Source organism: Fusarium odoratissimum (genome assembly GCF_000260195.1).
Source record: "Fusarium odoratissimum NRRL 54006 unplaced genomic scaffold supercont1.11, whole genome shotgun sequence".
Taxonomy (NCBI): domain Eukaryota; kingdom Fungi; phylum Ascomycota; class Sordariomycetes; order Hypocreales; family Nectriaceae; genus Fusarium; species Fusarium odoratissimum.
In genome coordinates, this window is record NW_022158697.1 from 1838 (window position 1) to 14339 (window position 12502).

Sequence of the window (12502 nt, forward strand, 5' to 3'; positions counted from 1 at the left end):
ATTATTCTTATTATTATTTAGAGTTATTATTAAAGAGATAGAGATATTATAAGCTAGGGGGTTTATTAGATTACTTAATATCTTAAAGGAAGATATTATATTAAGGAGAAAAGATAAGAAATTTATCTTTTAATTTATATATATATTTACTAATTAACTTATAGCTATATTAAATACTTACTATATAAATTAAGAGTAATAGAGGAATTATTTCTATAGTATAACTAAAGGCATAATAATAGATATCCTATATATAGTATCTCCCTTTATTGATTTAAGTTAAGAAGAAGAAGGCATATATTATTAAGTTAATTATATTATAGTTATAATAGAGAGGGCTTCTATATATTAGTATTAGTTATATCTGTAATATAATAAGGCTCTTTTTATATCCTTAATATTATAAGCAGATAACTATTCTTATATAATCCTATTAGTTAGAAGGTTATATTACTTCTGTATTATTTGCAGTAAATAGAGGCTAGGCAGTGGATTAGTAATATAAAATATAAAATAATAAGTAGTTATAAAGACGAAAAATACCACTAAATAGCTATTTTAATTATAAATGGTATTATTATTAAATAGCAGTTGTGCATTTAATCCAAAGTTAGATATTTAGCCTTATCTGCATAACCGGTTATGCGAAAAACACGTGATACTAAACGCATAGCCGGTTGTGCAGGTATGAGTCCCCTTGACGATTGGATTGCTGACACCGCGTCAATTCGTTACAGTGACTGCGCCTCCTAGCTCTTGCCCACTAAAATGTCAATTTATATCGCGTCTTTCGCTTGATTCAGCCAAAACAAAGCCCCGTCCCAATGTCCGGCAGCACGACGTCGCTTCTTAGGCGCCCAGCGATCATAGCGGCACGGCGTGGCCCGACACGGGCTCGCCGCACCGTTCCACGACCAGCCTGGGCTCGACTGGCTGGGCTCAATACTGTTCTCCTCCTCGTTTTCGCTGTCCTCCACCTCATCGTCCTGATTTATGGTTGTGTCCGCGCACGCGGCTTGAACGCCGCCTGGATCCTCTACCAAGGCCCTTGCTCCCGATCCAAGACAATCAACCTGTTCCTACACCTGCTTCTCAACGTCTTCAGTACTCTGATACTGGCCTCATCTAACTACTTCATGCAGATTCTCAATGCACCATCCCGGGTTGAACTCGACCGCGCCCATGCTCGCTCCGGTTGGGTCAACATTGGAGCTCCGTCAATGCGCAACTTTCTCTACCTTGGGCCTGTCAAGTTTACCTGCTGGCTCATCTTGGCCTGCAGCTCCGTTCCTATTCACCTTTTCTTTAACTCGCTTGTATTTCAGGCTGCAGAAGTTCGGTCTGGTTTCGGAATGACGATTGCAGCCGAGAGTTTCGTCAAAGGCGCTCAGTACTATGAACCTGGTGCAAGCCTGTGGAATACCGCTGTGCCGAACGATTGTAGCAGTAGCTTGAGTAAAGAACTCTGCAAAGATGGTCTTTTTGGTAACGGTACAAATGGAGACATGTCAAGCGGCATCATCGATCCGGTGACATGGATGAACAAAACGTCCGAAGAGAGCTTGAATATCTCGAGAGCGGCTAGCGAGGCGAGCACATCGTGGCAGCGGCTTGATCCCGCCGACTGCCGTTCCAATTTCCTATACTGCGACAAGGGCACTGGGCTAAAGGGTTACCGAAGCGTACTGCTGGTAGTCAATGCAAGTGAATCTGGCACATCTGGCTGGAAGCGCGATGAGGTTTTTCCCAACATGACGAACGTAGACGCCAAATTTTGGGACGATATGATTCCTGCCAAAGAGACGAATTCACTCTGGTACTATGAGTATTGCAACATTGCGACAGCATTCGATAACGGCAAATGTCACAATACGTGCAAAACCAGCCTGGGATTCGACCAAATCGCGGTTGAGAGCCCTTCCGAGGTCGACCCAAAGAACGATACTAGAGATTCCACCTGGAGCTTCTCTTTCTGGGGCCCCAAGTCACTAGAGAAAAACATTCTCAAGGCACAGATGCGTGGTGGCTTTGACGTCAGTTACAACACTTTGAATGTGTCGTACTGCCTGGCAGAGAAAGAGGAGCAACAGTGCAAGATTGGCGTGCCAAACCTACTTCTTCTAGTGGCACTCCTCTGTGTCCTCGTCAAGCTTTCTCAGTGCATCTTCGTCATGGTCCGGTATGTTTCGAACGGCACGGGAGATCTGCTGGTGACACCAGGCGATGCTATCAAGTCGCTGATCTGTCGGCCTGATCCGACAACCACTCGCATGTGTACGCTGGAGATGCGAGACGTTCAGTTTACCTGGGACAGGCTCTTGGGAGCATCGAGGAGATACAAGGGCTACCGTAGAGAAGCATACGGTGTTGAGATGCTCCACGGCGATGTCGAGCACGAGTTCCTCGCCCCCCAAGCGCGTCAATGGAAAGCCCAAAGGCGGCGCTTCTTTCGAGCTCTTCCTATCAATGTGTGGCTCAGAACGTATGCCATACTCCTGGCTGTGCTGATCGCTGCTATCTACTACTTCTACCAAGCCACCGGCGGCAAATTCCAAGCGTATATATCATTGACCTGTTTCTGACAAAGCAGCGATTCATACTGACAATTTCTCAGATCTGGAGCCTTCGGTAGCAGCGGCATCAATAGTTTCGTCACCCTGGATGGGAGCCTGGGTTTATCGAACCAGTTTACCGGCGACTTTGTACGCTTGGTCCTACTTGCCAACATCCCGCAACTCATTCTTTCGATATCATACTTGCAGTTCAACTCTTTGATCACCAAGATATTCATGGCCAAGGAATGGGCCCAGATGAGCACAGAGTACCGTCCACTTCGCGTAACGGAGCCTCAAGGGGACCAGGTCTCGACGTACCGACTTCAACTACCCTATAGATGGGGGGTACCGTGCATCCTCGCAAGTGTCTTGCTTCATTGGCTGGCGTCTAGTTCTTGCTACGTGTTTATGGCTGATGGAGGTAAGGTGTCCTCTGTTTCCTAGTGACTGGACCTTGAACTGACACTTTCAGGCTTCTACGGCTCGATCATGGGCAGCCCGACGACGAGTCCCAACTCGATGGGCCTCTCGGGGTTTGGTTTTATCGCTGTGGGATACTCCACGATCGCAATCATGGTAGCGATTGTGGTCTTCGCAGTCGTCATCTGTGTCCCCTTGCTGCTTTCAATGCGAAGACTGCCAGGTGACATGGTCATTGTGGGAAGCAACTCTCTCGCAATTGCTGCAGCCTGTCATGCCTCCAAAGCCTCCAAGGTCGATATTTCTGACTGTAGTTCAAAGACGGATACTTCCGGGCGTGAGACTGGCATGGAGCTGACAATCTATCCTCATCATAGGGATGAAGAAGGTGACGATATGCGGACATTGTCGGTCTATGCGAGAATTGCAGAGAGCAAGGTCAAATGGGGAGTTGTGAGAATGGAAGACTCCTTTTATAACGAGCTTAAAGATGAGGTGGATGTCAATGAGATTGGGCATCTTAGTTTCGGGGTTCAGGACGACGCGGTGGGAAAGCCTGAGTTTCAAAAATGGTATATCTAAAAGAAGTTAGCACATTGATACTTCGCGGGAATGTCCAAAGGGATACTCTTCGGGGGTGCCTTGATCTCAAGTTTTGATGTAACCTTTGGCATAAGGTTGAGCTATTCGCTTGGTTATAACTTGTTGCTTGCTCGTCATTCCTTGGTGTAACTACGAACGGGAATGGCACGGGTCAACAGGTATCTGCACGGGATAGGCGCAGCGGAGACAAACGCATGCGACTGTGGCGGGGAAGAAACGGTCGATCATTTCCTCTTCCGATGCCCACGATGGGACGAGCAACGAGAGCACTTGCGAAATGTCGACCGGGAAATGAGGGCATTGTGGCAGTGTTGAGAGGTCTCTTTCAGGTGCACATAGTGATCCCTTTTGGCATGATCAATAATTGTGCTGCGTCGGCGCTTCTGAGGAGGTCTATCGTCGTCCGTCTGGTAGTAATGCGGATCTATTTCATCACGGAGGCCTTTGACGTATGACTCACTGGCATAGCGCGCTGCTTCAAAAGCTTCTTCCTGCTTGCCCTGGAGCTTGGCCAGAGTAGAACTTGCATTCGAGTGTGCAAATTGTGCTTGTTGCAAGTTCTTATCGGCGTCATCGCGGAGTTGCCCCTAGCCATCCCAACTGGGACGTTTGTCTCCATCAATTAGATGGGGGAGGCAGTGCTTTGCCTAGAGGGTATTTCCGTGTCGGTCATTGCGGTATCGTTCGTGTTGGTGTAGTGACTCAAAGCTCCCCCCATGAGAACGGATCCCGTTGAGAGGTCGAGTGAGAAAGTCGTGGGCGCATCCTGGAACACCTCGATTGAAGAGACGGGTGAACCGGGGACATCGCTATTGTTATCGGGAAATTCGACGGCGTTATCGTAATCTGGTAGAATCTCGGATGCAGCTCGTGAGCGATCGAGTTTCGTAGTCCTCAACCGCTTGAGAATGGCGTTCGCAGTCGCAACCGTCAAATGAGGCTCAGGTCGTTCAGCATCAGCCGGCAAATCTACTTCACTATTTAAGCATGAAAAACCTACGGCTTGATAGATAAAACTCTACTATATTCGCTCAACAAGACATCGTATCGGTATCTTTAGCGTTGCCTCTCGGTCTGTTATTATTCTCTCCTCTCCTCCTCTCCATAAACGTAGGAAGCTAAGAACTACCAGCGGCTGCGTTGAGCGAGTCATTGACTGACAAGGAGGTTTAAGCGACAGGTTCACCGTGCTTTTTGATTCCAGCTGAGGTTTTTGAGAGATGTGATAGATGATTGCCTCTGTCTTTAGGTCGCGTCTGACGCCTGACTGCATATATTTCGAAGAGTGCTGTTGATGATAGGTTATCTTTCCTTTCAGAAAGGCAACGTGAATCGACGGGCAAGAGAATGGACCGTCAATGCTGGATCGCGCAGTCTCAAAATTTCACCCTTCAAGAACTTCACGTCTTTCGAGGCTGGCCAAAAGTTTCCATCCATGAAGCCGAGCCATTCTTTCGGTCGTCATTCTAACTCTGTTTTCCTTCTTCATCACTTGATTATATATTTTATATTCTTTTGCTTCACCTTGCCGCCCATAAACAAGCTTCAATCCGCAGGTCTCTCCGATGCGGTATTCTTTGTTGCATTGTTCGCGAAACTTGCCCCACCTCCAATTAGGTAATAGATCAACTGTTTAACCCTACTTGTGAAACCCCTGTTAGGAAAATCAGATCGAGTGGATTATAAACCGAATACGACGGATGCAACCTGAATCACTGTGGCTGTCCAATCTAACCCCCTTATCCCAGTAGGATGATTACATATCAGCCCTCTTGAACTATCCTAACCCTGCACAGCTAGCCGTTTGCATAATTGACTGTCCAATGGGACGGGGTTCTAATTACCTGTTTTGAACACCTGCAGAATTCATGGTGTACAACCCATAATGGTGCCTGCGATCATCTGTTCAAAATCATACGCAGTTAGGACTGGTCAGAAATTAGTGTGGGCAGTTTCAGCTACGCATGCAAGCGCACGATTTGTTTTCCTTGTCTGGAGGTGACATACTGGCATCCTTATTTCCCCGTCACCGTTCTCCCGGTACATGGTGAGTTAGGCTTCCTGTATGCATAAGCAGTTAAAAGTACTCTCTTGTCGGTTTTCCTGAATCTTAATTGAAAACGGTCTTGTAGCGCGAGTTATTTTGTTTGCAACGACTTGCGAGAATTGCTATGTTATCATCTTTTGCCGCCTATACTCTTGGGCTTTTACTATATAGTTCTCCATTACATATCACTTCATTTATCAGTACAGAAAGACAGCCACCAAGAAGATTTGAGGCATTTCATCAGATGGGCCTCTTGCAGGTTACATATCATTTGATCCCTCGCCTCGAACATTTTTCAATCCCATGGAAAACAACTCAACCTATGTCCATCTTCATACATTGGGGGATTGGTGGTCAGGAAATCATTCAATCCCGCTTGGTACGCCAGGAGATGGAAACCGCATGATAAATTGCGTCTACACGCATGCTAATCCTCTATGCGAAAGCTCTGTCTATAATTACGATGCCAACTCAATCATGCCTTGGAATTCTGTCAACCCTATGCTCGACTCTACCTATTCGTGGAATGGTTTTGATTTTACCACGGAGTACGCCAGTCCACTGCCAATCCCTACGCATATAGTTACAAAGGAATTGTCTGCTCCTCGAGTTCATTCGTACCTTCCCTTGGCGGCAGAATATCCGAACCCGCAGCAGAATCATGATCCTGAGGATCTTTCAATTTGTGAACCGGCTAGACAAAGGTATTTCAAACATGAAAACCTTAATCCAGGGCCGAAGAACAACATACAGTCTACTCCTCGTCGCACAAGGAGTGTCAGCAGCAGTAGCAGTCAATCAACTCAACAGAGCAGCGATCGCGTTAAGAAAGTCCAAGAACAAAATCGAATCAGAGCGTCTAAGTCCCGTATCCAGCAGAGGGAAGAGGTATCAAGTCTTACGTCTCGCATGCAGGAACTAGCTCGTATCCGCCGCGAGCTTTCCACTTGCGTAGCCGACTTATCCCTCGAGATATGTGAGCTTAAGATGCAAATCTTACAGCAGTCGGGGTGTAACTGCCCTCTCATGCAGAATTACCTTGCCCATACGTCCCGGCAGTATGTGGAAGAGATGATGGTGGAGGCGCGGTCAGGGGTTTCGTTACATGGAGGGTCGTTGCGGAGATAACCTCCGGATATTGAATGTACATTGAGGCGCGAAATGTCAAACGAACAGCCGGCAGTAGGGATGAGCGCCACATTTTTTGAGTTTCTCCTTTTTCCCTTTAGTCTCCTTTTTTCTTTCCTATAGCTCAGTATAGCTGGGTGAGGAACTAGGCCATTGTGAAGGTGGCTGACCGAGCTAAACACTGGGGAGCATAGCCTATATGACATGTCACTAATTAGCATATAGAGGGCACCAAAGACCCGGTTGCACAACGATGTCTGAGGTCACTCCTCCGCATCCCCGCGGCGTGTATGAGAACGTCTTTCAAAGTAGAGGCCAGAGACAGCGGCGAGGACATTCTGAATATGTATATGAGCTGGGAGCATGGCGTCTGAATGGACGAAATGATAGGATGAATCTTATAATAAATACAGCTTCTCTTTGTCTGTACCGTTTCATTCTCGATCGCAGAGTCTAGATGTGACCCTAACCATGGTCTCGGGTGGGGGAGGCTATACATGCAAGTTTAATCACCACGTTGGCATGTCACATCGCTGTTCGGGGATATACTTCTGCGCATTGACCCTTGCTTGAGAGAACTACTGCGCCACATCCATGCGGCCCCTACCCCTGTAGCGGCCTTGTTGCTCCTATCTTGGCCTTTAATGCAACGTGCTGCTTTCGGACATGCAAGCTAACACCTGTCATATCTGGTGCTGCTTCCAAAATCCTGCAAGGCCCTGCGCATTATTTTAATTCATGCTATGTAGCATATAGGTCCAACGTGGGCAATCCAATTTAGCCCATAATATCTAGTCACCGGCGGCCATAGCTACGGAAGTGAGGGAGGGCCTTCGTCAGGGCGAAGCTGCAGAACTCTGCAGATCTTTTCTCATCACCATATTTAGCCAGATCGGCAAGGTGGAGTCCTTGATGCTTGCCCTGGTCAATATTGCCCAAAGCAGCGGAACGCATAGTGTTATGGTGGGTTTCTTGCTGGACGCGTAATGGGCCCGTGCCCAAAGCCACAACTGAAAACAGGTCCCGTCGTACTGGTAGACTGGAGAAGGGACCGATCTAGGGAAAACTGGCATCATGAACCAACATGTTTTGTAGGGAAACTTGGCAATCATCTGACTCCGAGCGACTCTATGTGACTAACAGCTTACACAAAAGATATTGATGTTGCGTGCTTCCATGCCATTACCGCGTGTCTGGTAGAGCTAACTCCAAGGCGTATCTAGTAGCACCGTTATATTTTGCTGATTAGTAAAGACGAAGTGTTTATGCGACTAATACACTTTAAGACGATATTTAATCCATAAAGAGAAGCTGTGTAATTTGGGGGAGACGCTTTGAGTCAATTTTTACCTATCTGCTCGCAGCACCACATCGTCTGATGTCATGGTTAGTCAAGGCTGATAAGCCGTTCACTGTAAGAGTCAGTGCGAGCCCTTCCGCCTACAGAAAGGGAATTATCACGGGTGAAACAGGAGCGACCGATAAGACCTCGTCCAAGCATCTGGCCGAACTCCCGAGACTAGTGTGTGTCAAACAAGGGAACTCGATCGCTCCGCTAAAGCCATAATTCGATAAGAGTGGAGACGCTTGTCACAATGTCATCGAAGGAGGCTAATGCGATGGCATCTGAGGAAATGTGGCTCTTATCAATGTATCTGAACTCGTCATTAATTGAGCTTGCAGCCTTGTGGCGAACGAAGCATGTCCTCTGGCCATCTTTTATTCCAGTATGACTTTGTTTGAACTGTGAAACCTGTATAAGCCACAATCACAGATTCGATGTATTCAGTACGCTTGATGGAACTACTTAACTATGTCCTTACCGGGCGGTTGTTGTTGACCTTGGCCATGCCCGAATGGCGTTTCGTGACTTGTGATGCTCATCTTTAAGAACCAATAAACTTTCGCCTGTTTCACATTTACTGGTAGTTGGAGGGGCGGTTGGCAGGAAGCGGCCCTAGCGGGGGGACGGCCCCTACTGAATAAGCTATGATCTTCAGCCATCTCTCTGCCGCCCAAGCCTCGGTATCGATAGTGACAATAAATTGTGCCAAGTCACGTAAGTGAGGAGTAACTGGCAACCAATGCGCTACCTTCAGAAGAGGGTATGGTATGTTGAGGACTTGAAGTGAGGTCCCAACGAGGCCAATAATATCACCCAGCGCCCTTCCTGTGCCGTGTTCAAGATGCCACTTGGATCCCTTTCACGTCAATGCTCCCTAACCTCAGGTTTTAATACCCATGATTTTCTTCATCACCCTTTTAAAACTGCAATAATCCTCTGTATTATTTGTCCTTGATATTTATACTCTTTCAATCCTTTCGCTCAACTGCTCTATTTCTCTATCATCGCATCTTGATAGCAATCGCTTTGCTCAATATGCATCCTACGCAAGAGGTCATCACCGATACCAACAAGTCTCCCTTAATAAAGGTCTTAACATTGATGTTTCTCGTCATATTCCTCTTATCATGCTCTGTCCGCATAGGAACCAAGATCCTTATAACAAAAACCCTGAGTGTCGATGATATTTTTACCATCGCTGCAACTGTATGTAGAGACCTAATAGCGCGGTCCATGATGCGAGATCTCTAACCATCCTGCGCTTATGCGCGAAGCTTCAGGCCCTTGCAATTGGGCAGTCTATCGCTACGATCATAGGGTGTGATAATGGACTGGGAAAGCCAGCTAGTAGACTGGACTCCAGCGAAATCGACATATTCTTCAAGGTAGGTATCTCAGCCGCAGTTCGCAGAGCCATGGGCTAAAGATCTGACCGAGCCTATGAATATAGAGCCAATATGCGGCCAACACCATGTTCGTCGCCTCCGTCTTCTGTTGCAAGGTATCATGCACGGTTTGTCTCCGGATGATAAGCCGAGAAAGCCAGAGATGGATCGTTCTTGGCTTTGAGGCCGTCATTGGCGGATGGGGAGCGTCTGCCCTTATCATCAATCTTTTTCAGTGTGAACTACCTACGCCATGGATATACGCCAATGACAAAAGATGTATCGACCGAACCGCTTTCTGGACTTATTATTCCATTACGAATATCACCACGGATATTGGTATCATTATTGTCTTTTGCGAAACCGTTCTGAAAATCCAAATACCATGGTCTAAGAAGATTTTTGCTATAAGCGTTTTTGGCAGTCGAATCCTGTATGTTTTACTCCCACAATGGTGATGGATCTGTCTCGCTTGCCTGTAGCGGAATGCACTAACAACGGCGGAAAAGTTTAATACCTGCAATTGCGGTTCAAATCTACCTATCCAACAAGGCATTTTCTTCCACCGATCTCACCTTTGCGTACTGGGAAGCTGCTATCTCTTTACAACTGGTCCAATGCCTCTCCATTGTCACTGTTTGTGTACCCAGCTTTAGGCCCCTTTTCAACAGCCTGGAATCCGGCCAGATTCGTATTGACGACCTGCGACGACAGGGCAAGTCTAGCAGCAGCAGCTACCCGAGTGATATGCCACAATATAGTGGATATAGGTCAAGTCAAATCAGCACTTTCGGCACCATATTACGGACAACGAGGTCCGCTGAGGAAGCAACTGTGACCGAATCGCGACTTAGAACAATACACGAATTGACTGAATTATCCAAAGGCAATCGCATGAGGAGCTATAAACTGGCGATGGAGCAGAAGAGAGATACTTCACACGAGCCATGCCGAACGAGTCATTCAAGTGAAATAATACTCATCCAGCAAGTATGTTAAGTTGAGGTATAGAGCCTGCATGAAAGCACTTTTGAGCAATATTGGAGAGAATCTCTCTTTTCCCCGGCTAAAGGAGTGAGACTCTAGCTCCTACACAGGGAAATAACATAGACTAGCATGATACGAGGAAGATGGTCAGGACACCGAGCACCTTGGGCGCCATGCCTTGTCGACATCAAGACCGATTGGAAGGCTATAGCGGGAAGAGAGGTAATGCAATACGATGCTATGCAGGGGGCTAAAGTGAGGAAGTTAGCAGGGGTATTTGTTATAAGGACAGGGTTTGTAACCATGTAGCCCCATTTAGCACGGATATGGCATGGGAGGATAAAGAGGGACCAGGTGCCAAGTTAACTGAATTGGCCGAATTGGTTAGAAACAGATTAATAAGAAAGCTAGTCATGGGAACGCTTTGATAAAAAAACTACTTAAAGATGTAAATCTAAGCTAAAAAGAGAGGTAATTTATTAACGCCTTTTACTTAGGCAGCTTATATAATCAGTAGCTTAAGGCTATTTAAGGGCAGGCTAAGAAAATACTAGATAAAACTAAGCCCTGGTAATATATAAATAAGGCTAAATATAATCTTAGATTATAAGAGTATAACTAAAATAAAAGAGGTGTTCATCCTAAGGCCAACGTCGTTCTGAGAGCAATTTTCTCCTGAAATTCCTCTTTGGTGCAGGTTAGTGTTTACATACACCATGAAGCATAATTGAGCACAGCCATTTCTTACTCCGCAATTTGCACAATGTTGAGAACACCACGCCACTGTCAATTCAAGTGGCTGCCTAAGTGAGTGTCCTTCTTTGCCAGACCAGAATGTCCCAACATAGCACTTTCAGTATAGATCCTAGTCGTTCTGATTTTCAAAAGCTCTTCAAAACCGTTTAGAATCACTATGAGCAAACTAGATATTACATTCCCTATCATAAATCTTCCAAACAACAAAGACCACGTCTAAGAATTATCTATTTCCTAATTGTAAATAACCTAACAATTTGAGAGATCAAGCTACATCTGCTCCAAGTGCAGACATTTCTGCCACAGGAGCTCACGGTACACCGTTCGTATAGGCTAACGGAATTTGTGAATCCGTTCTGTTTTTTGCCTCATTCACGTATGTTAACGGATGGAAGATGTTGAATATGACACTGACGACAAGCATCAAGAGGGCGTCAAAGGCGTAAAAGTAGGCCTTCGTGGAGCGTAGTTCGCCATTATAACCCTGACCATATCCTATCAAGTGGTAAATGGATCGGACAAGAATAAACATGTTCGCGATATGGTTTACCAGGAGATATTTCCGCCAGTTGATGGCTGGGCTGCAAGATCGTAGCGGGAGCCCCTTGGCAGCACGATGTTGGAATATCCCAGAAATCGCCATGAATAGGATGAGGAATAGTATTTGAACGGCAAACCCTACAGCGAGGATATTTTCTCCTTCTCTTCTTCGAGCTGCATACTTACTATCAGTGGCTTTCTGGCCGCCCATTTGATCCATGAGTATGTATCCATAATCCTGGATATAAAGCAAACATACCGACAGCCTGTAGTATCATTGCTAGTAAATCACCCACCAAGAGACCTTTGGTTAGCCACTTTGGCTTGATTGGGGAGTACTGTTCTGCATCCAGAACCTGGATGAGCTGCCCGATAGTCATATACAATGATGCAAAATAGCAAGTCGGTCCAATCAGTAGAAGCATATGCTGTGTCACATAAGGAAAGTTTGTGTAATCAGGTGATTCTGCGGCGCTGATGGTACGACCGCAAAACCCAATAGCTTCGCCTTCGGAAACAGAAATTAGTAATGGTTGGTTACTAATGGTGAGCGCAAACCAACAGAGAACTCCGGCTAAAAAGGGCAAAAAGAAGTATAGCTTTAACTTCCAAAACTGGATAATGTGAAGAATATGAAAGCCGAAGGAGATTGCATATAGGACCATAAAGATGATGGCAGCCGGAGGAGATGGGTCATAGCGATACCTGAAAGACATGATTGAAACAAGGTACGTAA

At 46.1% G+C, this 12502-nt stretch overlaps 5 protein-coding genes across 5 annotated transcripts; 2 read left to right on the forward strand and 3 right to left on the reverse strand.

Annotated features, from left to right (window-relative positions):
* Positions 1 to 712: 712 nt before the first annotated feature.
* Positions 713 to 4105, forward strand: FOIG_07423 (uncharacterized protein). Its single transcript, XM_031206997.1, has 3 exons — positions 713 to 2557; positions 2615 to 2976; positions 3028 to 4105. The coding sequence occupies exons 1-3, from the start codon at positions 825 to 827 to the stop codon at positions 3555 to 3557; spliced, it is 2625 nt and encodes an 874-aa protein (XP_031062530.1). The 5' UTR covers positions 713 to 824; the 3' UTR covers positions 3558 to 4105.
* A 95-nt stretch (positions 4106 to 4200) lies between these two features.
* FOIG_07424 (uncharacterized protein) lies at positions 4201 to 5624 on the reverse strand (the record flags this gene model as incomplete). The annotated part of the gene is made up of 2 exons (XM_031206998.1): positions 4201 to 4518; positions 5586 to 5624. 2 exons carry the CDS (start codon positions 5622 to 5624, stop codon positions 4201 to 4203), a joined length of 357 nt encoding a protein of 118 aa, XP_031062531.1.
* An 81-nt stretch (positions 5625 to 5705) lies between these two features.
* FOIG_07425 (uncharacterized protein) lies at positions 5706 to 7210 on the forward strand (the record flags this gene model as incomplete). The annotated part of the gene is made up of 2 exons (XM_031206999.1): positions 5706 to 6683; positions 6979 to 7210. The coding sequence occupies exons 1-2, from the start codon at positions 5929 to 5931 to the stop codon at positions 7208 to 7210; spliced, it is 987 nt and encodes a 328-aa protein (XP_031062532.1). The 5' UTR covers positions 5706 to 5928.
* Positions 7211 to 7548: 338 nt separating this feature from the next.
* On the reverse strand, positions 7549 to 7707 carry FOIG_07426 (uncharacterized protein; the record flags this gene model as incomplete). The annotated part of the gene is made up of 1 exon (XM_031207000.1): positions 7549 to 7707. The coding sequence occupies one exon, from the start codon at positions 7705 to 7707 to the stop codon at positions 7549 to 7551; it is 159 nt and encodes a 52-aa protein (XP_031062533.1).
* A 433-nt stretch (positions 7708 to 8140) lies between these two features.
* FOIG_07427 (uncharacterized protein) lies at positions 8141 to 11986 on the reverse strand (the record flags this gene model as incomplete). Its single annotated transcript, XM_031207001.1, has 5 exons — positions 8141 to 8165; positions 8577 to 8661; positions 9734 to 9873; positions 10130 to 10204; positions 11541 to 11986. 5 exons carry the CDS (start codon positions 11984 to 11986, stop codon positions 8141 to 8143), a joined length of 771 nt encoding a protein of 256 aa, XP_031062534.1.
* Between the last annotated feature and the right edge of the window lie 516 nt (positions 11987 to 12502).